This window comes from Sylvia atricapilla, chromosome 13 (genome assembly GCF_009819655.1).
Source record: "Sylvia atricapilla isolate bSylAtr1 chromosome 13, bSylAtr1.pri, whole genome shotgun sequence".
NCBI lineage: Eukaryota > Metazoa > Chordata > Aves > Passeriformes > Sylviidae > Sylvia > Sylvia atricapilla.
The window spans coordinates 9,820,979-9,847,194 of record NC_089152.1 but is presented as its reverse complement, the minus strand read 5'-3'; the positions used below and the strand labels follow the sequence as shown (position 1 = coordinate 9,847,194).

The window sequence follows — 26,216 nt, the reverse complement described above, 5'->3', positions numbered from 1 at the left end:
CTCTGAGCTCTGTGTGTGTGGTTTTGCCCTTCCATCCCTCACACCACCACCTGTGTGATATGCTGAGGACTTTTTGATATTTCCAGGCCTGATGAGCCGGGAGCTGCCCAGACCAAGGCTGGTGAGCTGGTGGATTGGTGTGGCCATCCAGACCTTTGGAACATCCACAGCTCATGGGCAGAGCACATCTTGCACTGAAATCTCTGCTGAAACAATAGCAAAAACATTTTGCTGCTGCTGCTACCTCCCTTACATCACTTCCCTTCAGATTTAGCATCAGGCACAGATTAAGCTGAGTGAGGCATTTCACCCTGACAAGGGTTTTATCTTTGTTAATCCATAGGCTCAGGAAGACAGCACTGTATTCCTTACAAGTCACTGATGCTTTGAAGAGTTTTGCCAAGATAACTCTGGAAGAGTCTAAGGAAGAGCATGGTCTTGTAGCTGAGAAACTCCCACCACTGAAAGGTGGAACAGGGAACTTCTGTCACTTATGATGCAGCCAAAGGTGGCAAAAAATTAGTAAGGAAAAGAAACGAACACCTGAAAAAAAAAAATAAACAGCACAGAGAAGAGAGCAAGTCTATGGACAATTTGTGCCCTGCTGCCAGTAGGACATGTGTTCCCTGTGCCCAACAAGCCACTGAGCAATCACTGGACAGGGCAGGGGAGCCCCTGCCTTAGCACCACAAGTGCTTTGGCTGGTACCTTGTAAGACAAGGGCAGTGGCAGGGAGAGCAGGCAGAACAGCAGAAACCCTTCCTGCTCACCTTAATCCACTGAGCAGCTTTAAAAATTGTTCTCCCTAAAATGCTCACATAAAAACCAAATCAGGTGTTTGTCCAGAAAGAAAGATACTGTCTAAATAACATTTGTTTTCTGGCCACAGGTGCACCTAGTGTAAAACTGGTTTTAGAAAGTGCATCTTTTGAATGCTCGGATACAGAAAATGACAGGTGGTGTTGAACTTCTTAAAGAAAAGACAGTTTTCTTCCAGTGAACTCACTTAGTAAAGGAGACACCAATTAGGTATAGACAGAACACTGCAAAGTACTGCATTTGCTGAAAATGCACTTCTAGGCCAAACAGAACTATTTGCAAAGTTGAGTCAAAATTATCAAAGAAAGATTCAGCCAAATAATAAAAACCCCAAAGGATTAACCTTCTTTATTCTGAGCTGTGCAACAAAGTTCCATTTTTTCATTTGGAAATAATTTATTCCTAATATGAGACTAAGATATTTTTCCAAAATGTGACATTATATATCTAATGGAACATTCTTTCCCTTTGAAAATAATTCTATCCATTTTATTGTCACTTTTGCTTTTATGTTATAAAAGATACACCTGTTTATTTCTCATTTTGTCAAAACCCCTCAAACCCTAGCATTATTCAGCAGCTCTAACATCACCTCAAAGAGGCATCTCACCCAGAGAGGTCAGTAAGACACACTCTGTGCTGGTGTCACAGGAGGCCAGCACAGATGTTTCCTGCTGAAGCTCCCAGGGTGCTGATGCCACGAGGGCCAGGCAGGCAGGACAGGCAGTGTGGCAGGACCCGTGGGGTGCAGCTGACAGAAACCCACAGGGGAAGTGCCAAGCACATGTCCTTTGTTAAGGAAAGACCATGTCAGTGAGGTAGGAGAGATCCTGCCATAAAAACCACTTAGAGGGAAAAACCTGTTTCTGTTCCCAAAAGGGAATTCGTGGTCACCCAAGGTGAGGTACAGCCCCCTATAAACCTGTGCTCAGGAAGTGGAGCACTGATCAAGGCATTGCTGACAGGCACAGGGAAACCAGGATGAGCCCAGCAGTGTGTAACAAATAAAACCAAACTCTGCAGATCCTCTCTTGGACAGGGATGGGTATTTCTTGGCTCTGGCAGTATTTAGGGCCATCCCTAAGCAGGTGTCTGCCAGCTGAACTCAGGGTTCACAAGGGAAAGTGAAATTCCAACAGTGCACAAAAGGAGGGTCAGTGCATCCAGAGGATGATGTGTCCATGTTGGTGGGGGAAGGTTGGCTGCCCTGGTGCTCTCATCAGGGCAGAGGAGGCATTCCAGTGCTGAGATGAGTCTCAGAGGAGCAGTGTGGGGCTCTCAGTTTGGCACACAGGTTAGTGCTGGGCCACCAGAGAGCACCAAGGAATAAGCAGTGTGTGACACCATCAGTCCCCTGGGGTGGGGACAGGGACAGGCTGGAGAGGGCAGCTGGTGCCCAAACACTCCTGAGAGCATGCACTGCCATGCTTTTTTTCTCTTGATGAGGAAAACTCCAATGAAAGAGAAGAAAAGGTTAAAAGAGATGGCGTTTGGGGGAGTTTAGGTGATTATACACAGAAGTTCTCAGCTTACTGCTGTTGGGAAGAAAACAAAAGAAGGCAGTTGTAACAAACCCCTGGAGGCTTGAGGGACAGCTTCCCACAGCATAAAGCTGTGTACAGCCATCCCTAAAAACTCAACATCAGACCAACAGCAGATATGTGATACATACGTCTGGGGCAAGATAGAAGAGACAGGGCAGGGATTTCTTTAGGGACACTCCACTGCTCCTCTGGTGGGCACTGAGCACCCAGAAACAACTGCCTGTGTCACAGCTATGCACTGGCTTAATGTGCCACCATCAAACTCCATCTGTTTAATCGATGCAATCCCATGGAAACACTTCTCTTGCAATTTAAGAGTAGCTTAATACACTCCTAATGAACTGGATCTGAGATAGACCTGACTAAAGTGGAAAACAAAGATGTGGACTAAGCCAAAAAATGTAATTTTTTCACACAGTCTTTTGCATCCTTTTACTCAGCATCATGTTAAAAACAGGATTTATGTTAAAACAAAGAGAGAAGCCCTAAGATTACTCAGCAGGAAAAGGAAGATAGGGCAGGGTCCTTGGTGCAAAAGCAATGAACCACTGTGAGGAGAAGGGCCCTGACTGCCAGTGTTGCTTGCAGCTCTTAATTGTGTTATCCTGTGGTTCTCAGCTGATGCAGAGACCAAAAAGCAGCATGGGAGGAAAAGCAGGATGAGCTGCCTGCTAAATTATGGTGTATATCTGACTTTCTATCAAATAGAGAGACTAAAAATGGAGACTACTTGTGCACAACCACACAGTTTCTGACGTCATTTTCAATTTTGAGAAGTCTGATCCAACCCCACATTATGCAACTGTTGGATCTTCCATGCTGGCAAAGTCTAATTTTCACACGCCTACATGCTATGTACCTGATTTTTATTTTTATTTTTAAATATCAACAGCCTAAAACATTTTTTTTAAAAACGAGATTTAAATGGTCATAATAGCTATGAATGGTCCTAGCTTTACATCCATTGTTTCAAAGGAGTAAAAGCAAAAGTACTTAAAGTCCATTCTGAAAAACAGGAAATGAAGATAATGTAACAGTAACAGATGAAATGCATCTCAGGGGACAATTGCAGACAGATCCTATCTCCACCATGGGATTATATATTCATCTGCAAAAAAGTGTTCAATGCATATTTCATCTGCAACCCACCTTTCTTTTAAAGGTCGCTTTAATAATCAAGATGTGCCAAAAAAAGAAAAAAAGCCCTGAAATTCCAAGAAAAGCATGGCCATTTTATATCAGTCACTGCTGGAAAGAACAACACGGTGCTTAACCAAGCTGGTGTCTGAATCAAGCAAATAACAATGTCACGTACACAAAAGTACTTTCCTGAATTAACTAAGATCCCATGTAAACACTCTCAAAACAGGTTATGGAGAAAGAATAGAAAGAAGCTGAAGGAAATTCTAGGGGAAAGAGCAAAGCTTGGGCTGGATTCTCCTCTCTGGCCCTTTTTACATCCCTGTCTCTGATGAACTGAACTTTCTTCTCACTGAAGGCCAGGGTATGACCTTGCATTTCTCAAAATCCTCTTAGAGCTGCTGAATAATCAGTTCAAGAATAAAAGAGCATTTCTGCCTCTCAGGTTGAGGTGGGTTTTTTTTTTTGTACAATCTAACTTGGTGACTAATTCCTCCCCTACTGCCAGAGAATGCAGAAATCACAGGAAAGGACTTTGATTTCATGTGGCTATTGCCCTGCCAGTCACCTGGGCAGAAATTTGCTTCTGGGCAACACCCTCCAGTAACCTTATGATGCTTTTCAGATCCATGCCTCCTTCCTCTCTGCTGCAGAAGTCAATCAACAACAATCAAGCTTCCTGCAGAGGGGGACGAGTCCCATACTGACCAGCAACATACCACTTTTAAAAATAAATATCTGGTCCCCAGAGTCAGGTGGGCATTTTTCAGAGATGCACACAATGATGGAACTATATGGGTTTAAAACTGAAGGCCAGAAAGAGGTGATGCTGCTAAGCAAGAGAAGCTGTCCTCACTGACTGGTAAGACACATGACTTCAAGAGCTGAAACTCATTTCTGCCTTGTTGACTTTGTGCTGTACGGGTCCAGGCAAGCACATGAAACCTCTGTCAGAGGTTATCTGAAATCCACTGCATTTTTTTGGGTGAATCAGACCTGATTGACATGGTCCCTAAAGACACTGGTATCTGTGAGAAGTGATTCTCCTGACTGCAGCTCATTGCAGCCACATTCTACAATCTGCAGGGACTCCAGATAATCTCTCTGCTCCACCATGGAATAAAGTCAATTCTGCCAAGAGTGCTGATAGTCCGGACAAGAAAAAGAATTCTTTTCTGTTTCTATGGTTGCAACAGCCCTTAAGAAAGATATAAATTTCCCTGCAACAACAAACTGCATATTCATTTTAAGGTAGATCTAGTTCCAGATTCCTGAGACAGAACCCTCTACCTGTTCCCAACCCCACAAAGCCAGAGCAGCAATATAGAGTTTCTAATCTCAACAGAATTCAGTGAGCAGCACAATTGGTTCGGTAAATAAACAAATAAACGAAAACTAAACCCACCAAAAAAAAAAAACCCCACAGCAAGTTTTCAGCCTCTATGTACAAAACCAATGCAAATAAGTGGAACATTCTAGTTATATTTTGTAAAACACACATTTGGGATCAACAAAACATCAAACATCCAGACCCTAGATTACAAAAAAGATCTATTGCCATCTAATTGTCAACCCCAAGTTTAGACAGTCCTTGTCGGAAATCATGTAATTCATCTATCTTCCCGTCTAGTACATCTAAAAAATTCTTTAATTCAGTTTTAAGGTTGGTCTGCCTATGTTTGTTCTCTTCGACTTCTGTCCTTAGCGTTCTGACTTTCTCTTCAAGATCTTTGTTCTTTTTCTCAGCAGCCTTAAAGACAAAAGAGACAATAAGATGAATCACAGAGAAGAAGGATGGCATCATTTCATAGATTAAAGCAACAAAAGGCAGCTGGGCTGTGAGAGTTTGCTGCAACTTCTGTAAACTGGTTAACACAAGCACCTCTGAGAGCAACTGACACGAGCATGTCTGATTAAAAGCCCACACAGGAAAGGACACAGATTAACTGGAAAAGATGCTTTGCATCAGACTTTGTCACTTGGTTGATATCTTCAAATTCAGCTGGATTTAAATCGTTCACTGTGCATACATTTCTGTCATTGCTACAGCTGCAGAATTAAGGCACCGTGCCATCAATTACATACAGAATTACCTACGGTGGTTTAACCTGGAAAAACCAACTTAGAAAATACTGTCTGAGGAACCAAGTTGCTTTATTCAGCACTTTGGGATTTATTGGTATTTTTTTAAAGTTCTACTTTGAGTGATGGCTTATTTATTGATTGGATTTTACTTCATCCATGAGACTGCTCATTTTTGTTCTCTTTTCACATATTAATTTATTGCACTTCCACAAGACCTGACTCGAGGAGGCGATGCCCCAAGCCCAGCTGCTGGCTGGGGCAGGGCTCCTGAGCACCTGCCATGGGGACTGCTGGAAAGGGATGACACAGCACACAGACACATCCTCAGGGGAACTTTTACTCCTGCTGGTGAGCAGCTATGCTCATCTGCTTCTTCCTCAGAGCCTGTCCTGGTGCCACTGCAGCAGTGAGCCCCAGGTTTAATAGGGAGTTGCTCAACACATGTGGCAGTGGTGCAGCTCCATGAGCCCAGAGCAGCAGAAACATGGGATACAGGATAGCCTGGAATTGCAGGAGGTGGGTGCTACATCATCCCAGGCAAACCAATTTCTGCAATGGAGCTGTTTAACCACTCCTGTGCTGGGAATGGCACTGTGTATTTTGCATGTAATTAGCATTTTTTGTCTTTACAAACTGGAGCTCTTTTGCCTTGAAACACTGGAGTCAGAACAGAGAAATGCATAAAGCAATGAGGAAAAAAATAGTAAAGGAAAGGTACCAACTATTTCGAAATTAATTTCACTGCTAAATTGTACCTGTAATTGTTCAGATACAGATTCACATTCTGACATTAGCTCTGGTATAATTTCACCCTGCTTTCGGAGCTCTTCCAGTTCCTTTGAAAACATAAAAGAAAAAATATTAGTGCAAGCTTCAATTTAGAACATAATGAAAATCTGAAAAGATGAAATGGCTTTGCATATTTTATTGTATTCTGTACAGTATTTGGATGGGAAATAATCAAAATAACCTGCCTGCATTCCAAAATTGCTAATTTTCTTGAAGAATATATTTTTTCACTAAATTTTTCACTTTGCATTTCTAAAACAGGCAATGTAATCCAATCTCTAGCATGAATTCAATGAATTACATTAATAAAATCTTAACCTAAACCATATACCTATGCAAAAGATGTATTAAATATCAGAGAAATCTGAATGGCTGTAATGCTACAAGCAATTTATAGATGGTAGCAAAGAGCAAACTAGACAACTTCAATGATGTATGACAGAAAAAAAAAAAAAAGAAAAAAAAAAAAAAAGCCAGTGGCTTTACCAGCTGCACATACAGACACATCATTACAGAACACAGGTACCATGGGCTTTCCTCAGTGGTACAGTTCTGAGAACCACCACCTATCCCCTCCATCAAAATCTGTATTGGCTTCTGGCCTCACCCAAACTGAGCAGACTCGATGAAGGGAGTTAATGGAAAGAGAACAGCAGGAATCCATGTCTCTGTTGGAAATTAGGACAACTTGACTCGAAAAAAAGCGCAAGACCCTCCTCCAGAAACTGCCAACGAAGGTGATGATCTCCAGAGAATGCAGGGGGATACCCCTGGACTATCTGGACTTGTGCAAAGCATTTGACACTGTTCCACACAAGAGCCTTGAAAATCAGACAAATGTGGATTTGGTGGAGGACAAGCATCCCCTACATGAGGAGGGTATCAGCAGCTCCTCTTATATGGCAATGTCATGAGCAGACTTCATGTGGGTTTGGATTCCAGACCATGGAAGATTACTTATGGGTAGTTTAGAGCTAATCAAGAACATGCTAATGTAAGCATGAGTTTTTAAAACAAGTTAGTATATTTTCAGTGTAAATGGAAGACAGGTTCATAAAATTCACAAGTCGATCAATTTTCTGGTTCATTTGGTACAGTAAAAACGTGAATCTTGAGGAGGATTATAGGAGAGAATATGGGTTGTTATATATGCTATTGCCACAGAAAGGTTGGGAAGACAGCATTACATTTTCCTTTGAAATATAGGGCTGAAAAACACTATATTTATGACAGTGCTTCAAAATCCATCTCCCTAAACTATTGCCTTGCACCACCACTAAATCCCTTAACAGCGGTGCTTTTAAGAGCACCAGCAGAGATGCTGTAATGGCACATGGCAAACTTTACTGCACTGCTTTTCCTCTTCAGCCAGCACAGAGCATTTGGTCACTGTGACAACAGGAAAAAAAAGAGCTTCCCATTATTTCCCCCACTGTTTTAGGGTTCCAAGCCAACATCTTCCTTAGAAAAATTAACACCTTGTAATGTCAAAAATGACAAACTGGGGTAATCCAGATGAAACTGAATTTCTCACTCTTAGCATTAGTCCTGAGATCAGTGTGAGGCTATAAGCCAGCAAAGCTGAAAATTACAAGCCATTCAGAAAAAGAAACAGGACTTGTTACAAAAATGACAAATTATTTTGTAAATTATGTCTTTTTATCAGCAATCTTGATGTCTGTGGGAATTTCTGAGAGTCAAATGAACCTGTTCTCAGCACATATCTGTCTGGCACTGGGCACCACGTTTCACCACTGGCTCTTCTACAAGGACAAGTGTTATGTACATAAAAGCATCCTTTTTTAACCCCTGCCAAACTACAGTGTGCAGCCACAGCACATAACACATCACGAAACTTGGATGGAGAAACAATTCCAAACAAGGGACTGTACATGGGAAACCCAGAAACAGGCAACACCCCAAGACACTAACCTGCTTCTGGTGGTAGGTGAGCTAGTCCATAAATCTACACTCAAGGAGAGAAGCAGACAGTCCCACTCAAACATGAAAATGCTATTTCTGTGTTCAGGGCACTCACCAGCTCTTTGTCCTGAAGTTCTGTTTCCAGTTCCTGGAGACGCCTACTCAACTGTGCATTTCTTTCCTTCTCTTTATTTATTTCATTGCACTGTTCCTCCAGTTCTTCAATCTTTAAGAAATGTTACATGTTAAGAAACATTACATGAAATTTTGCAAATTTCCAAAAATCTGGGGCAGAGCACAGCTGATGCAATGGATATGGGATCTGTTTCCTAAATCACAGCATTTGATTCATTGCAACCAAATTGTCACATCTTTCCTTCAAAAGAGTCAATTTACACATCCACTAGGCAACACTGGGTCTGTATTTATTCTCTCTTACAGTCTCTCCTATAAGTACTTACGAGTGCACAAAACACTCAGCTGCTAAAATAAGTGGAACTGGGGATAAAATCTGCACTTCACTCCTATGAAGCCAACACAAGGCTACAAGGAATGGGTTTTCTTAACACAACAAGGAGAATAAATCTCTTGGGAGTTGCTTATTATTCTAGCTGGTGTATGAGGGACACAACATCAAAACTTTGAGGGGAGAACCAGTTCAGAGCAACATCTGCTGCTTTGTTCTCTCGCTCAGGGATGTGCTTTGCTCTCTCCAAACCTCCTGCTGCCAGCTCTGGACTCAGCTCCCAGGAGATGCACTTCCCACAGGCCAATGGACCAGCTCATTAAAGTATGTACTTTAATTCTCAGCTTCGTGTTGCTTGGGGATTATAACTTCCCTCATTTGAAGGTAGAGCAATATGCAAAAACTTCTGACCCAATTAATAAAGGAGAAGGAACTTCTCAGGGCACTGCAGTGGTGCAGTGTGAGCACTGAGCAAAGAACCTGCTTGGGGGAAAACCTCAGAACACCTCCCTGTACAGAGAAAGGCAGCACATGATACAGGCAGCATTGCTGCACAATCTGGCTGGTCACCAGCATGGTGACTTTGAAGAGGCAGCAAAGTGGTGTTTTAATAATCTCTTCTTCTCTAGTACAGCTACTGGGATGTGGCATGCATTGAGAACAGCTTTTCCCTGCAACAGTACAGAAAGGGAAATAACTACCCTGCAAATTATGATATTTTCCCATAACATACTGTTCCAGTCTCTCACTTCTCACAAGAGACTGGATATAGGAGCCCAAATCATGTAACAACTAATATCAATTTGTTAATGTAACATCAGCTAGTACAGCTGTGGTTTGATCTCTGTGTTACCACTCTGAACCCATAAAATACAAATGAATAAACAGTGAGTACTGGCCTCAGAAAAACGGTTGTTCCACAATGATTTTTGGTACCAACAAACAACCCAAACCACCTCCAACACTGAAATACTACTTGCAGCCTACCAACACATAAAAAGACATAAAATTCCTTCCCTCTTCAAAAGCAAACACTAAACAAAAATATATCCTCACCAGAACTGATACAATCTGATCTCTACTTCAAATGTCCCAATGATCCACCTAAGCAGCAGGAAAAGGAGATCCAGCTTTTCCAAAATCATTTAGGATGAACAGGGTGAAAATATCGCTGCAAAAGCAGTGCTCATGGAAAGCAGGGTCTCCTGTGCCCAGGATCCCCTGTGCCCATAGGGGCTGCTGCAGATAGCACAGTACTGATCTGAGAGATGGTACCAATGACTACTCTAAACCCAGACTTCACAGATTTAAACTCCTGAGTTGTCTTTTGTTGTAGCCATTGCTAACCCTCCATCTTACACAACTGAGAAATGTGCTCAGTAATGAAGGGGCAAAGGCTTCTGATGATGCTGTTGGCAGGTTTCTGGATGAGATGTGCCAGGTGTTAATGCTGGACGACCCAGCTCACAGCCCACAGGGCTGAGGAAACAACTCACATCCTCATTCCACTGCACACTGCTGGGATTTGCTTCTAATACTGAGTGGTTCCCAGGCTGGGGTCCTGTGGGTCACCAGGCCACAACCTCACCTTCTGCTCATCCATATCTGGCAGTATTTAAGCGAGCTTTGAAAGGGATATGCAACAGCAGCCCCACTTTTAGAACCTTTCTGGTTCCTCACCCCAGCCAGCAAGCCCTGCTGACAGACACCACGGCTCCCAAATCCCAAAGCAGAGAACTTCTCATGATGCAGCAGCTCCTCCGCTCCCTCCCTCCTGCTGTGTGCAGAGGGCAGCAGCTGCCTGACCTCCCCATCCACCTCCCTTCCCAAAGACCAACCCCATCTCCTGACACACGGCGAGAAAGCTGCAGAGATGTGAAAGGGAGCAGCCGAGGAGAGAGGCGGCTCTCCTGTGGGTGTGTTCTGCTACCTTGCCCCTCAGCTGGTCGTTCTCCTCCTTGCAGGCCGAGAACTGCTTCTTCCAGTGCTCGATGCTGGCCGCAGACTCCTGCAGGGCCGTGGACAGCCGCGCGTTGCTCTCCCGCAGCGACTGCAGCTCCGTCTCCCACTTCTTCACGTTGGACGAACTGAGGACAACAGGACACCGTGAGGGGGCTCACCTCGCTGTCAGTTGTTATTCTTTACCTGTCCACAAACACCCCCCACCGCGGCGTGTCCGCCACCGATTCACTGCAATAAGAGCAAGAGCACTGAGATGTGTGTAATCGCCTTGAGCCATTACATGCCTGCAGAGAACAAGAGCCTTAATGTGACTGTCTCTGTCATAACAAAGGGATCTCCCAAGGCCAGCAGCAGTGGCCTGTGTCTGGAATAAAAGCCCTGCCGCCAGAGCAGGCTGCAGGGGCCAGCTGCCCATTTGCACACAGGGGTCTCACCCTGGCACGGTCCCTGTCACCTCCCGGGCCGTGTGGCTGCAGCACCTGGCACCCCTGCAACACAGCCACTCTGCACATCTGCAGATGGCACAGCAACTCCAAATGGAAGATTTCAGGGGGTTGACATGATCTATATTTGAATTTATTTTAATGCTGACTCTTAAACTATAAAAGTGTTACATAATGCTGCAGAATTAAACCACTCATTCCCCAAAGCTTCGAGCTGCAGCACAGAGCACAAGATTAGAGGGTGAACGGGAAAAGGGCTTTGAAACTCCCTGTGTGCTACTTGCTGCCTGCCTCTGGAGGTGTCTTCAGCAAGAATGAGCTAACATTACTGTTTGAAACAGGTTCAGCTATTGAAATGTCAATAAGGAGAGATGATGTACTTCAAACACAATATTGCGACCTTGGAATTGCTCACTGGATAACGCTGCTTACACTGATGCTTTGTTTTTTAAATACCTTTTTAAAGAGGAGCTTGATCTTGTTAGATTTGCTTTCCATTCACAGATACACATTCACATGCAAGAGCCAGACAAGGCAAGATCCCAACAGAGAATTATTCTATTTTAATGTTGTAACTTTGCATATTGCAATGCCTGTACTTTCACTACAGCTGCAAATTACTCTTCTCAGCATTTTAAAATTATTTATCAAAGCAAATAGCAAAAAATGTGATTTCAAGGGCCTCTGTCCACAATTTAGACATATCCCCGAAGACTTCCAAGCACTCTGATGAAATTATACTTCTCACTTCAACTTTTTATGGTTGAGTTCATTCCCTTTCATAATTTTAAATATCCATATCTATTTTCATCAAAGTAAGTGTAGCAAACTCAAAGAGGAAGAAAGATTGGCTTCACATGTTATCAGCAGCAATTGCTCTCCTATGGCTTTAATGTTATTTTTGTAGCTCCAAAACTTCATGAAAGAAGATAGTTATAATAGTTAGCATCAGCAAAATTGAAAGAAATCTTATTTGTTCACGAACTACATCAGGAATAAATGAAATGGGAAATATTTCTCAACTGGATACCAGGAGGTACTTGCTAAAATATGTTCATTCATCCATTCTGCAGCACTATTTTAAATTAATTACAATCTGAGTAATTTCTGTTAATATCATTATCCATCAGATAATTACAGCACACTTCTCCAATGCAATTTAGGTTCTACACGAACTTCACCTTTGGGCTAGAGCAATTTTTAATTTATCATTCTCAGATTTGAGATGTGCCTCAGCAGAGCCACCATGTGATGCCTTCTCGTCGTCGGTGCCATTCACACTTGAAGCTCGAGTGGAAGATGGTGTTTCACGTCCAGACTCCTGCAGCACAACACACAAACGAACACTGGGTGTCTCCTGCATCTCCTGAAAGACCACAACACCAATTTCTTTGTAATCTTGATCCCACACCACTTGGCTGAGACCTCGGCTCTCCTGGCAGAGCAGTGGTAACACACACATACCCTTTTCATCTTGGCTGCAAAGCTGGTCTGTTTGAAAAGAATGAAAAAATTACAATGATACACAAATGGAAGTTTAAAGTCTTCAAAACTTTTAAAAAGGTTTTTTTTCCCTGATAAAGCTTGTGTTTTCTAAAAGTTGTTTGGCTTTTTTTAAGATAATGAAACAATACAACACACAAAGTACAAACAAACAAAAATAACAGTGCTCCTCCAAAGACATACTATTCACACACTGCTTGGTGCTGACCAACAGAGAACAGAGTGAACTACAAAGACCATGAGCAAAGTCTTTACAAAATGAGTATCCAGAGTCAGCCACTCAGATGGGAATTTGTGTGCCCCACAAACGGGGCTGGTTGCAAGACTAAAACCATCCAGCAGCTTTTTCTGATCATTCATCTGAATTCTTCTCTGCTCAAAATCTGTCCAACTTTCCTCCAAACACCAGCCCAGGCCAGGAACACTTGCTGGGCAGGGTTCACTCTCACCTAAAGCAACGCACACAAAAATACAGCCAGCCATGGAGAGAGACTGGGACAACACTCAACTTCTTCAGTCAGCAGGAGAGCCACCCTGGCTGGACACTGAGGCACTGGGGCTGCCAGGTGTGCTGCTGAGGAGAGTGTATCTGCAGATACACAACACAGCCTTCTGCCAGCCCCTAAAACACTGCCCCTGCTCCCACACCACTGCTGCCACCAGCCACCCCTTGGCAAGGGAACACTGAACACAAAGCCAGGCAAACCAAAGCCCACAGGAGTGGGTTGGACAGATGACAAAAAGAAGGACATCGATGAATCTCATTTACTGTCTGCTGAAGCACTGCACTGAATTACTTCCCAGTGACTCAAACTATGTTTAACAGTACAAATCAAAGGATGTATGGCTTTCCCTGTTATTAAAAAAGTTGTAACAGCTCAAGGACTGCTGAAAAGAATCAGATTTAAATGAAAGTAAAGGGCATAGAGGGATGAAAAATATTCCTCTGACAATGCTAATGTCCAGCAACTGACAATTACCTTCAGCAAACTCCATTTTATATACTTTAAGCTGGCTGCCAGAAGCTGGCACAGTCCATTTGAAAATTTAATTTTAAATTATTTATCCTGTATGTGTACAGGTATTAAAGCTAAATTACAAACCTGTGAATGATTGCTTGAGGTCTCAATTTTCTCTTGAGATCTGTCTCTTGCAAGTTTGGCAGCTTCTTTTACTTCTTGGAACTTCTCTGCAAACTAGAAAAAGCATGAAAGATATTTATTAACATGATTTATCATCTATTAAACTATTAAGATTGATATATTCCTATGGCATAGATGTCCAAAAGTGAACAACTAATTTTATTAATTTAGAATTTTTGGCAAGAAAAAACATTTTAATTCCTTGGCAGGATGGTTCTTCCAAAAGAAACGGGGGTGTTTCTAAATGAGAGACATCTCTGTAACTGTGGCCAACCACAGTAAAAGCCCATGGGTGAAAAGGAGCATTTGGTGTCTCCTGGTTTGATTTGTTCTCTGATTCACCTCCCCCTTCTCTGATTCACCTGGTGTTGAGAGTGTATTAAAGACAAAAGTACTTAAGACATATGTTTAGATAAAAAATTATCAATGTCTTTATCCCTAACAGCAAGTGAATTCAATTAAAGAATGCAAATTAGTTCATCTGCAGGAGGGAAGCAAGAGATTATCAAGATATAGGGAAAAGGAAAAGAAGGCAGATCTCAATGTATGATGGAGTCATATGAAAACAGCTTTTCTGCTCTAATTTTCTTATTACTTTCAAAAATAAAGGTGGAAGACTTCAGATAAAGACTTGAATGCTTCCTGTAAGAGAGATAGATCAGACTGGAGGAGGTGAGAGGAAGGAAAGATAAAGATGGAAGGTAACAATCACAACCTCTATGAGTTGCTGCAAAAGTCAGCCTGGCATTTTTGAAATACAAGTATTATCACAGCCAGTCGGGATTGCAGGGCTTCAAACACTTTAAATAGTGTTTAAAATTTTAAAAGGAAGATTTAAAAGATGGGAACACAGGTATAATACATAATTTACTTTTAAAATTATGATGTCTCCACTGTAAGAATCTTTCAGCTTTATCTTTCAGCTAAAACTGCTTAGTCTTGCTTGCCTGTGTTTTGAGAAACTTGAAATGCTAGAAAGGCAAGACATTTTAAAAGTAAAAATACAAGCAGATGCATTATTGCACAGTTTATGACAAAAGGATTGCCATCATAACCTTGGATAATTCGGAACACTTATGAAAAAACTAAATAAAAGCATGAAAAAACCATCCAATTTTACAGTTGAAGAATAGAAAGAAACATTATTCACTTAGCAAATTTGCATTCTAACTTTAGATTTACAGCAGGTATTTAGCATGCTCTCTCAGTAAAATGCTGAGACTGATTAAATAAATCTCCATTTGGTCTAAAAGAAATCTGGATTTACACATGGAGGCACATCTGTTTCGTGTAACACACACAAATGGTCATTTCCAACAAAAAAAGGAGGTTAAACCCCACGGAGGAGCCCATTCTAAGAGCTGAGTGACATTCTGGGTGCAGGAGGATGGAGCTCTGACTCCAGCTCTGCCACAGCTGACATTGCACATGCAAAGCCTGTGCCCTCGGATGGCAGCAGTTGCCATCTGATGGCATTGCAGTCACTCCACGCACAAGTGACTTGATTACCTCTCCAGCACTCCACAGATCGTTAAGAACAACCACATCACATTTGTGCCTTCAGTGATTTAACTCTGACTTTACACCAGGCGTCTCTCCGCTTTGTGATGGAGCAGCTATAACCAGCTGATTATTTCTAAAACATTGTATCAATAGTAAGTTCTACATTTGTGTTTCCTGTGGATGGTATAAGGCTGTTTTGAGTCTGTCTTTTGCAATAAATCCTTCTCTTTTACGATAAATCTCTTCATCTTATGTATGAAAAATTTATGAGGGTTCTTCACGGACGATACAAAATATGAACAGACAAAAAGAATTGGATGTGATCTATCAAATTTTATTTTGCAGCTATCTTCGTGAAGCACACAGGAGACTGCTATGAAAAATTATGTGAGCTGGGAAGAAAAAAGACATTTTTCCACATTTCCATTAAAAAAAATTGCAGATGATTGAGCAACGCTAATCTTCAATCCTAACCCAATAATGACCTCATTGCATAAATGATTTCAGTCATGTCTCTAGTTCACCAACACATGTATTAGACACATTTGCATTTAGAAAGTGACTGCTGTTCTGAGAGGGGCAGTGCCAGCCCCAGCACTGCAGCACCCACTGCACAGGGGCAGAGCAGGAGGTTCTGCAGCCACCCAGAGCCCGAGGCTGTCTGAGAGCCACAGGGCCAAATCACCCGGAGAAATCAGAGCTGACTTCTCTCTAGTAACCACCTGCTTCTGTCCCAAACACAAATAATTGACAAATAATTGGCAGCACAAAATCACACCCCACCTCCAAGGTCTAAGTTGACTTTGAGCCACCAAACCATTACAACAAAAGGGAGAGCTTAAGGAATGTCAAATTCCTAATGAAAAAGTGCATTCAGCAAATGAAAACTTGGTAAATGTGGTCGCAAGGGGCAATGAAAATCTAAATAACCAAAACCAGCTACAAGAATTTATGTTTCTTCTCCTTAGCTCCATGCTTGCCCTGTGGCAAAGTTCCCAAAATTAGCAAAATACCCCCCAAACAACAAACCCAGAAACTGGAGTAGGCGAGATGCCAACTGAAGACCACCCCAACAGTCCATCATGGATTATAGGATGTGCCTTCCCACGGCCCAGGAAGCTGTGTGACTAAGCTGCAATATGGAGAAGATTTGCTGCCACCAACACTTGTGAAGCCTTTTGGTCAGGCAGCTGCAGCCATGAGCACTGCTTGATTAGGAGTCTTGGCTAGTGAAATTTAATGGGGACTCGAGGATGCTACTGTGCACTGCACAAATTATTTAAAGGCTGTTCAAATCCACAGTCAGTTTGTCACCAGGAGAAATATATATATATTCAAATAGACCTCCTTAGCATTTTATACATTAAAAAGCATGATTTTGTACGCATAAATTTTAAGCTCCTGGTCTGGCATTATATTTTATGTCTCCTACTGACAAATTGTGCCAGTATCGGATGAAACAGCTGCTCCCACCCAAAGCAGCCTCATAAATATTTCATCTCCCTCTCGGTTTGCACAAGGCTGGGTGATGTGACAGCCCCGGGGGAGCACTGCTGTGCCGTGACCCACAACACACAGGAGCTTTTCCCGTGGTTCTCCCGGGATGAGCCCTCAGCACGGGGCAGATGGGCTCCCAACAGGACTATTTGCCCCAGAAAGTGCCCAGCAGTTTCCTCCATGCCAGCTCTGATGCCAGCTGGGCCAGTGGCAGTGCTGTGCGCTGGGGCAGGCTGTGCCCTGAGCTTGCTGCCCTGCAATGCAGCGACTGGCACACACGGCACACATAATGTGCAAGAGTGCAGAGAAATCAAGTCCAGGGCTTCCCAGGGGCCAGAGGCAGCTGCTTTATGATGTGCAAAGTCTGGCTTTACTGGGTTTCTCACCCGTATAAATCTTTGTCCCTGTGCCCTTGACTACCTGCAGCTCCTCATATATAGCACGGCTGCCTCAAAGCACCCCGAACGACAGCAGGAATCTTCCTTAACCACTTGGTGTGCAGAACTCAGCCCTACCCGTGCAGCAGCAGCCTTGCCTTTTCACACCCCCACACACTGTCTCCTGTGATTCCTGCCTCTCTTTGGCTGAAGCAACCTTTGAACAATATCTTGAGACCTTCCTGAGGCACAGCGTAGGAAGGGGGAAAGGAGGGTCAGCAAGTCCTGAAAAAGGGGAAAAGGATCCCGAGCAGGACATCAACTTTAAGCCCTGGGACTCTCCCAATCAATGTGAATGGTAATTAGGTTACTGGGTCACGGAATGCAGTTTTCATTAATGGCTCGTGTTTAATTTGAACTGCTTTTCCCTATAGGTATGGATTAATGCTTTAAGTATCTCAAGAGAAGCAAAGCATTAGAATGAGGCAATATCTTTTATTAGGCCAAGCAATGTACTTAAAAATGCAGGCATTTTTAGGCATGCTAACCTCTTCTCCTGCCTCATTATTTTCCGCTGCTTTCAACAGACATTTTTCAGCTTTATTTATTTATATTTATTTTAAGCCAGGGCTATTGATCTCTGGTTTAGGGGAGTTTTAGTGTGCCCTTCCAATTCCTGACTAAGCACTTCAATTATTTCCTGTAAAATAGGCAAGCTTTAATTTATACCTTTTATAAGAGTATAATGATATTAATATAAAATGAAACTTGATTTTACTATTCCCAATACACTTATACAGCTGTAATCTCACTCTCAACTCTGATCTTTCATACTAATGGCTCAATAATTAAACTGAGAAGCATAGACAGTAATGGAGTATCTTTGTCCAATTGCTTTGCATGGTGGTAATAAACCAGGCTTTCTTATATTTATTTCTTATATATATATATTTTTCTTACATTTATATTTTCTTATATTTTTCAGCTGTAGGTAACTGTCAGAGTTTAGGGGTTTTTTCTTTTTTAAAAGATTATCTCAAGCTATTTTCAGAAGTGCTCCCCTTAAGCTCCCTCTCAATATTCTGACCAGAAAAAGTCTTTCTGATGACTTAGAAAGTATCTCATGCAAGTAGAAGGTTGTATTTTGGGCAGTGGGCTCTTCATCAGATCAAAATTTGTTTGCAGTGCAAACAAATGAGCAAAAGGACCTGGAAAGAAACACAGCTGGTGCTGGTGCCCCTGTGCCCACACGACGTGTTATTCACAGTGGCTCCAGACTGGCCACGTGAACACTGACAAGCTGATACCAGCAAGGCATTTCTTCTGAGTATGTGTTTGATAAGGCCTGCAGAACATGGTAAAATTTCTCTGATTAGGGTGCAAGGTCTTCCAAATGTACTTCCTGCCTTAATATAGTGAACCCAGTGCCTAATTATATTATTTACCTCTCTTCTTCACCAGACTCAGCACCACCTGCTCCAAGGGCACACGGTGCTTGTTTAGCCCCAGCCTCCCAATGAGGGGTCTCTTGTCATGTTGGAGAGGTGTAACTTCAGTAATCCAGGATTAAAAATTACTATCCAGAGGTGCTAATTCTCCCATTCAGTGTTCAAAGGTTACACTAGATCATATTTATCTGTTACTCAAACCAAATTATTCCCCTAGGTCCATTTTAATCTTCCCCTATTCCCACACGTCTTATTAGCTACTATAAATACTTCTTTGCCCCAGGAGTTAAGGCATAGGTGAATATGCACAGGTGAAATGAGCAGGCCTGTACACCTGAGTTAAGCATCATAAAACAAACTGTCTCCAGCCACTCATTTTTAAACAAGCTTTGTACATCTTGCCTTTATCACCCCTGAAGAACAGATTAATGCCATGGCACTTTTATGGACATCCCAAGTCCAAAAATGATTCAATATATGAAAAGTAAAATAACTTTTACCTTAAAGAAACATTTGCAAAAAGGCAATTCTCTAGAAATTGCAAAAACTTATTAAGACAGATGTACCAAAACAACTTGCTCGATAGGGAAGTCCTTCTTGTGCAGTGCTCTGCCTTTGCTGCTTTAGACACCACAAGAAACACCTTCTTCTCCTGATCCTTTTCTTATTAAAGCATAGGAGAGGACAGTAATGTGAGAGGCTGTGGCATGCCCAAGGACACCCTGCTGAGGTCACTTATGAAGTCCAGCAGTGCCAAGCAGCCAATGCTTCAGGAGTCAAGTATGTGTTAGATAAGTAGGGCTTTTTACCACATGAGCAAACAATCATCTCAGCTGCTTGATAAGCCCTTGTCAAGACCACTACTCCAGTGACAGAGGAGTATTTTTAGGTGCTGGATATTCAGAACAAGAGGCTGCTCTAGCCTTTACAAGCCTGCTAATGTAGCCAATCCCTAGTCCAGGGAAGTGTTTCATTAACACCAAACTCAGGATGAGGGGTTTGGTACTAACACAGAGGTAGTTTTGTCAGCTCTCCCTGGCTGCTCATACCCTGCCACCAGCAGCACTCCCTGCACCTCAGGCAGTGGGTAACCCCAGAGATGAGCCACTGGCAGAGCTGAGGAGCACCTGCAGAAACACAGGGGCTGGAGATGTGCATGGACAGGAAGCAAGGCAGCCTTTGCAGCAGTGCAGGGAGCCCTGTACCTTGGTCAGCTGCTGCTCAGAGGGGAAGCCCAGCCCGAACACGGTGTTGGCTCTGCTGTCTGCCCACTGCCCAAACTTCTGCGACGTCTTCGTGAAGGTCATGTTGGGGGTGATGGTGCTGTTTATGATCACCTGGTCACAGACACAGCAAAAAAGAGAATTAAAACGTGCAAGTCACATCGGAAATGCATATCCTAGCAACGGTATCATCCAAAGCAATTAGCAGGCTAAATTGGGAAATTGCTGTGTTCAGAATTTTTTTTTCCCCCCAAAACAAAACAGTTTTTTTCTTGTCTTAATTCTTGCAGGAGTTCTGAGGCTTTGTCTTCTTTTTCATAGTACCATCACCACCCTGCAGTTTGATGTGGCTGCAGGAATGTCACTGAACTCAAAGCAGGGTCAGGAGCCACAAAACTACCCCAGCAGAAATGCAGATGCAAAATCCTCTTTCTTTGCATTAGGAAGCCATACAGCCACTGCCCAACAGGCACCTGCTTGAGGCCTCCAATGCCTCACCAGTGACATCCACCAGTGACACCTGAACTCAGACCTGAAGGGCACAGAGGTATTTCTACATTTTCACATTTGTCTTCAGGCCTCCCCAAGTAGGATGCCAGAGACATATCAGAAGTTTTTAAACAAAATCAGACAATAAAAAACAAGACAAGGAGAAGCTGACAGCTTAACAGTGAGTTTAACTTGGGAGGGTTAGTTAGTTTAATTTGGGAGGTGAAGCACATCACCAGCAATGCATATGCAGTATCAAATTTGGGCCTTGGAACAAATATTTTGCCTCTTTACACATGGTAAGTAATATCTGCTTCATCACCAGCAACCCTGAAAGCAACAGTGGTTCTTGTAATTAAAGAAATAGCCAACAAGGGGAAGGCTGGTAGATGAAGTCTCTGAGGAACTTAGTGGAACAAATATAAAATGTAATCTTGCTAAAAGGAATGAGGTACATGTCAGTTCATTATCAAAAATCTTAACTTTATTTTCAAGATACATCATTATATGAGTCTAGCGACTTCTTCCCCTGGAAATTAATTCATGTACAATGTTCTTTCTGCTAGCAGAATAAGAGCTTTCTTTAGTAATGCGTACCATCATTTCCAAAATGCAAATTATGCAGTAATTAAGCCCAATCTGTGGGGCAGTTTAATTAACATGATCAGGAAGTATCCTGGCAACATCACTTACTGTGTATTCCAAGCAGTTTTTTTCCCTAAGCTATCATCTACATTTAGCAAAAAGTATGAATTAAATCTACCAGAGGAAGATCCTTACTTGCTCCATCCCCTCCCTGACCACTGTGCTAACACTTTCATTTGCTTTCTTAAAAATTACTCAACTTATTTCCCTCTTTTTGCATCATCACTTCCAAATAAACCTATGATTTTCTGCCATTCCCCACCACTGGAAGTTTCAGAAGGATCAAGGCAGAGGAGAGCCAGGTCAGTGGTACCCCTGAAACTGTGGGAAAAAAACAGGCAAGAAAGGGGGAGAGGTGACCCTGCAACCAGCACAGGTCAACACACTGTGCAGACAACACAGAAGCTGTGGCTGCTCCATCCCTGGAGTGTTCAAGGCCACGTTGGATGGGGCTCTGAGAAAACTGGTCTGGTGGAATGTCCCTGCCATGGCTTGGAACTGGGTCATCCTGGAGGTCCCTTCCAACCCAACCCACTGCGTGACTCTGTGATCAGTTTTCAGGGTCAGCACACGTTCTCCAGTGGCTGGTGCACCAGCAGAGGTTATGAGCAAAGCTGTCCAGATAAGTCGTGCCATAGAAACAGTCAATAAAATCTAAGTGTCATTTCAGTAATGTAAATCAAAAGAAAATCAGAGATTTTTATGTATGGGTTTGACAATGCAAAGGGACTGTGACAGTACAAGGATTGCATGGCAAAGAGAGTCAAAAGAACAGGAGGGAAAGCTACCACCAACCCCAAAGATCAGGGTGCTTTCTAGAAACTTTAAAGAAAGTGCTATATATTTCTGTTAAAAAAAAAAAATTCTTACATCAGACAGAAGAACCACTAACAAATGTCTAGCTTCTCAAGTTACAGAATTTATTTTAAAAACTATAGCATTCCCAGAAATTTCATGTTGTGGAAAGTATTGTTTCAGTCCTGCTGTGCCTATCAACTTAGACATCTGTGGAAAAAAATAATAAAATGACCACTTTGATTGAAAGGCAAAAGCTTCGCTCACTGATAGCTGACCCTGAGAAGAACAAAATTCCTCCATTCCTCCGACAAGAATCATTGAGAAAACACAAACATATTAAAAAAAACACACTAAAGTTATCATGTACAACACAGTTCAATATTATGAGAAGTGATAAAAGGAATAATGAGGGTTGCAAACTGTAAACCAAGGAACACTTTATTGAGCAATGTGATGCACTACATTAGCTGAGTGCCTCAGAAGTTAATTTTTTTCTATGGCCAGCAGAGAATGCAAGGAAAGGTTGTGGTGAGCACACACCTCCAAGAAACTGACAGTTCATCTGTTAAATTTATAATAAGCTCTATTAGTGCAACTGCCTGGAAGCTGTCTCTACTTTTCCCCTTTAATCCTTCTCTGTCAGTCAGGCACCTCAGAAATGCTGCATTCCTACAGAGAAGAGAAAACCTCAGCAGAAGCTTAGGAGATTAAATCAGAGCTCATGTTTCTGTGAGTTCAGAGGAGATGGATGCTGCGGGTACATTCATCCACTCTTCCTGCCCATCCTCACCCCATCTGCCTGGACATTCACTTCCCCACAGATCTGGCCATCATCTCAGAGCAGTGACACTCCACTGGCAAGGGATCAATCACGGTGGTTGTGTTTATGGAGAAAGGAAGGGTGCTGTGATTTCAAAGAACAATGGGCACTGAGGGTTGCAGGTGTTCTGCCAGGTAACCCAGCTTATCCCCACTCCCACACTGCCTCACCCTCAGCTATGTGAGACCAGGAGGAGAGTGCTCCCCACCACTCCTCCATCCTCTGGGCAGATGGTGTCAGCTGGGGCAGGAGGCAGGGGAAAGCACTTGTGACCACCACAACAGGAAAGGTCAAATAAACTGGGAGGGTTTTTTTCTTTTTTTCTTTCTTTTTGTGGAGTTTTGTTTTGTTTTGGTTGGTTGATTGGTTTTTGGTTTTCGCTTTTTGTTTTGTCAAAGTATGAGCCAGAATTGTCAAATTTCAAAGGAAGGAGAGAAGTAAAGGATGAGGCAGGATGAGCCCCAAAGCTCTCTTCCATCCCTACCTGCAATCCAGCATGATAATTCTATAAGAAAAGGCCACTCATCAATTGAAATGAGCCCTTATGAAATACTTTGAATTTGGTCCTCATTTGTATAATACACACATAGTGAAATTCCAGCTGCATCATAAAATGGAATAAACTTGTGGACTTTCATCCAGGGTAATGGATTCAGAAGACAAACTACTCTCTAATCAAATGTAATCAATCCCTGAAGTGGTTAAAGAGTTCTCCCTAAAGACAATGGCAAAGGAAAGCATAATATAATAAGCACCTTACAGAATGATAAACCCATTTATCATACTCAGTTGTCTACATGTGGTTAAAAAAAAATCTGCCTTTGCGTTCACCTACATGCAAATGTATCAGATGGCAAACATTCCTGACACACCTGCATGAGCCAAGCAAAATCTCCCAGTAATTTCACTTCCTTTGGGAGAAAATCAGACCTGAGAGATCTAAATTTTTATCTGGAGATGACACAGAAGTATGTTCACAGCACAAGGTAGCACTACCTCACCCAGAAACGACTCCAGACATTTAGGGACGCATATTCATCAGGTAAAAGTGAATGCAAATAAGCTGGTGTAGAGCAGAGCATTCATGGGCTGAAACACACCCATCCTGCTGCCTTCCCACGGGGAGAAAGTGCCAAATAAATCAAGAAGGAAGAGGTCACAAGACGACCTGAGTGCGTAGAAGGAGAAAAACGTATTGGCAGCTCCTGCTGCTCATGATGTATGAGCAGAGCCCACAAATGCAGCTGCTGCTTCTTTTAGGGGAACACCTCCAGTGGTTACAGGGCTCCACTCCCACACAGCCCTACCACAACAGGGCACTGCAGGGGAAAAGCTGACGTGGCTCCTGGAAATGGCCTTTCCCAAGGCGCTGTCCTGTCTACACAAGGTGGACAGGCACAGGGAGCGGGGCTGGGGCACACACACACGGAGTTTGCCAGGGCACAGCCCGACCCCATCAGCCTGCCTTGCCAGGCTCACTGCAGGGGAAGGCAGAGAGGAGAGCCAGCTCAGCTCCAAGGGGAGGAGAGCAGCCATGGAGAGGGCATTTGGCAGAGCCACTGCAGGATGAACACACCGGCAGGAATCTGCCAGGACACGCACCCAAGGGGTGGTGTGTCAGCCAGCCCTGCCATCAGCTTCTCTACCTAGGAAAATATTGAAACAACAGCTATGAAACAGCTTATAAATGTACTGGCCATATATTTTCAAACTGTGTTAAATTAAATCAGAAAAGGATACAATTGTTCTGGGACAAGAGTGCCAGATCAGGAAATATTCTGGAATTTCCCCTTTAAATTCACATTACCTGTTACTCTGAAATAACCACACCTCCAGAAAAGCCCCAAGGCCCCAAGCCATAGGATCTACTCCTTAAGACTATACTAAAATCTCCCCATTTCATTTTCACACCTCTGAATATGTGCTTCCAGTTTGCAGCCCTTGTGAAATTTAATTTCCTCTACCCACCAGGCTGCTAATCTTCAGTAAAGATGTGTCCCAGTCTAAAAACAGAATTGCAGAAGGAAAGAAGCTGCTAATCCTCTGGCCATAGCTATCACAAGCTCAGCAGGTTCTTCCAGCTCATCAAGTCGACATGAATCAGAAGGGCTTGTGACACAGGATGTGAAGATGAGGAGTCAGAGGTGGATTTACAGAGAAATTCTTCCTTTATCCCAAATATTCAGCAACACTTTTGTGGAATTAGCCCACCTACATTTCCATGATCTGTATTATCCTTTGCACTCTCTACCACCCTTCCTACCTCTGCTTCTAGACAGGATGTAACATATTTTCACCTGTATGTCACTGGTGATAAACTGCTCATCTCACTTCCAGTCCTAGAAAGCCACTGCTCACACACACACACACACATTGTTAATCAATACAGTGGTAATAAAGGGGGAAAAAAAGAGAGTCCCTTTGCTGAGACCACCAAGCTGGGTAAAGCCAGGGAAGCACAAAGACACACAAACCCCAAACTGGCAATGGCACTTGTTCCAGCTTTGCTTTATCTGCCCCACCTGACACTCACATTGCACTTTTCCTGAGGCAGGCTGAGGGTGTGGAATAACTAGTTTGGGAGCATTTTCAGTGTACTTTAAGAAGAGCAATGAGTTTCTCCACTTTGCTGTTCCTCCTGCTCCACTCCCCCACTGGGGCACAAGGGGGAAACTGAGCACAGGCTGGGCACAGCTGGCAGGAGCCACCACCAGCCTCTTCACCTTCAGTCACCCTTCAGTCATCCCTCCAGTGCAGTGAGCCTGCACTGCTGCTGCTTTTCAAGAATTTCTGTTCTACACAGTTATCCAGGACAGCAGCTATTTTCACCCATCACTGGACTCCAAAATCTTCCACTGCTACACCAGGTATTCCTGGTGGGAGGTGGGAGTGGAACTGCAGAGGTTCCTGCAAAGAAGGAGACACCAGGACATCTTGCAAGATGCACAGGACTTGCTGCAACCCCTGGCATCTACCTCCCATCCTGAGCTCCCTCTGGAGAGAGGAGACTCCTTGTATGGGTAAAACCTCTCCTGTACTGCTGCTTGTTTTATGGGGAAAAGGACCATTTCCACAGTTGTACATAGTGCTTTTTTTCTCTTAAATTGGCTTGCATTCCCAGGATAATTCCATGAATGATGAGGTTCATTTTTAACCCCAAAAACCAACAACAACAAAAAAAATCATACAATTTTTGTACTCCTTCATAAAAAGAGATGTAAAAATAGCCCCCCCCCAATAAAAAGACTAATAACTGTTTTTCCTCTGATAAAACACTTCTGTTATAAAGCCCTCAGCAAGAACCTGTCTAAATGCAACAGAAGTGGGCTCATGATTGTGTGAATTCTATTAAGTAAATCTCCTGATACACCTACTCCATTGCTCTCTTTTTCTTCCCAAGGTAATTAACATCTCTGCAGAGTTGGTTTCCCACTCTTCCACCCAGTCTAAATCTCCAAAATCTCCTATTTTTGCTTTGACATCTGACTAGAATTTTTTTTCCTTTTAGGCACAGCACACACATCCACCCACCCACACGATTCAAAGCACCAGCAGCTGTTTCATGAAGAAAATCTACAGCAAGGGTTTTCAAACCCTCTG

General features: G+C 43.0%; 1 protein-coding gene across 4 annotated transcripts in view; it reads right to left on the bottom strand.

The window, feature by feature from the left end:
* Positions 1-1,152: 1,152 nt before the first annotated feature.
* Positions 1,153-26,216, bottom strand: part of HOMER2 (homer scaffold protein 2) — a 57,221-nt gene continuing 32,157 nt past the window's right edge. Inside the window, exons 3-10 of one of the 4 annotated variants that reach the window (XM_066328362.1) lie at positions 19,847-19,978; positions 13,778-13,870; positions 12,636-12,662; positions 12,353-12,537; positions 10,697-10,853; positions 8,416-8,526; positions 6,344-6,424; positions 1,153-5,253 (exon numbers count right to left, since the gene is read on the bottom strand). In XM_066328362.1, the coding sequence (XP_066184459.1) occupies positions 5,065-5,253; positions 6,344-6,424; positions 8,416-8,526; positions 10,697-10,853; positions 12,353-12,537; positions 12,636-12,662; positions 13,778-13,870; positions 19,847-19,978 (975 nt within the window). In that variant the 3' untranslated portion in view covers positions 1,153-5,064. The remainder of the gene's footprint in view (positions 5,254-6,343; positions 6,425-8,415; positions 8,527-10,696; positions 10,854-12,352; positions 12,538-12,635; positions 12,663-13,777; positions 13,871-19,846; positions 19,979-26,216) is intronic. The other 3 variants (XM_066328364.1, XM_066328363.1, XM_066328365.1) reach the window with 3 other exon arrangements.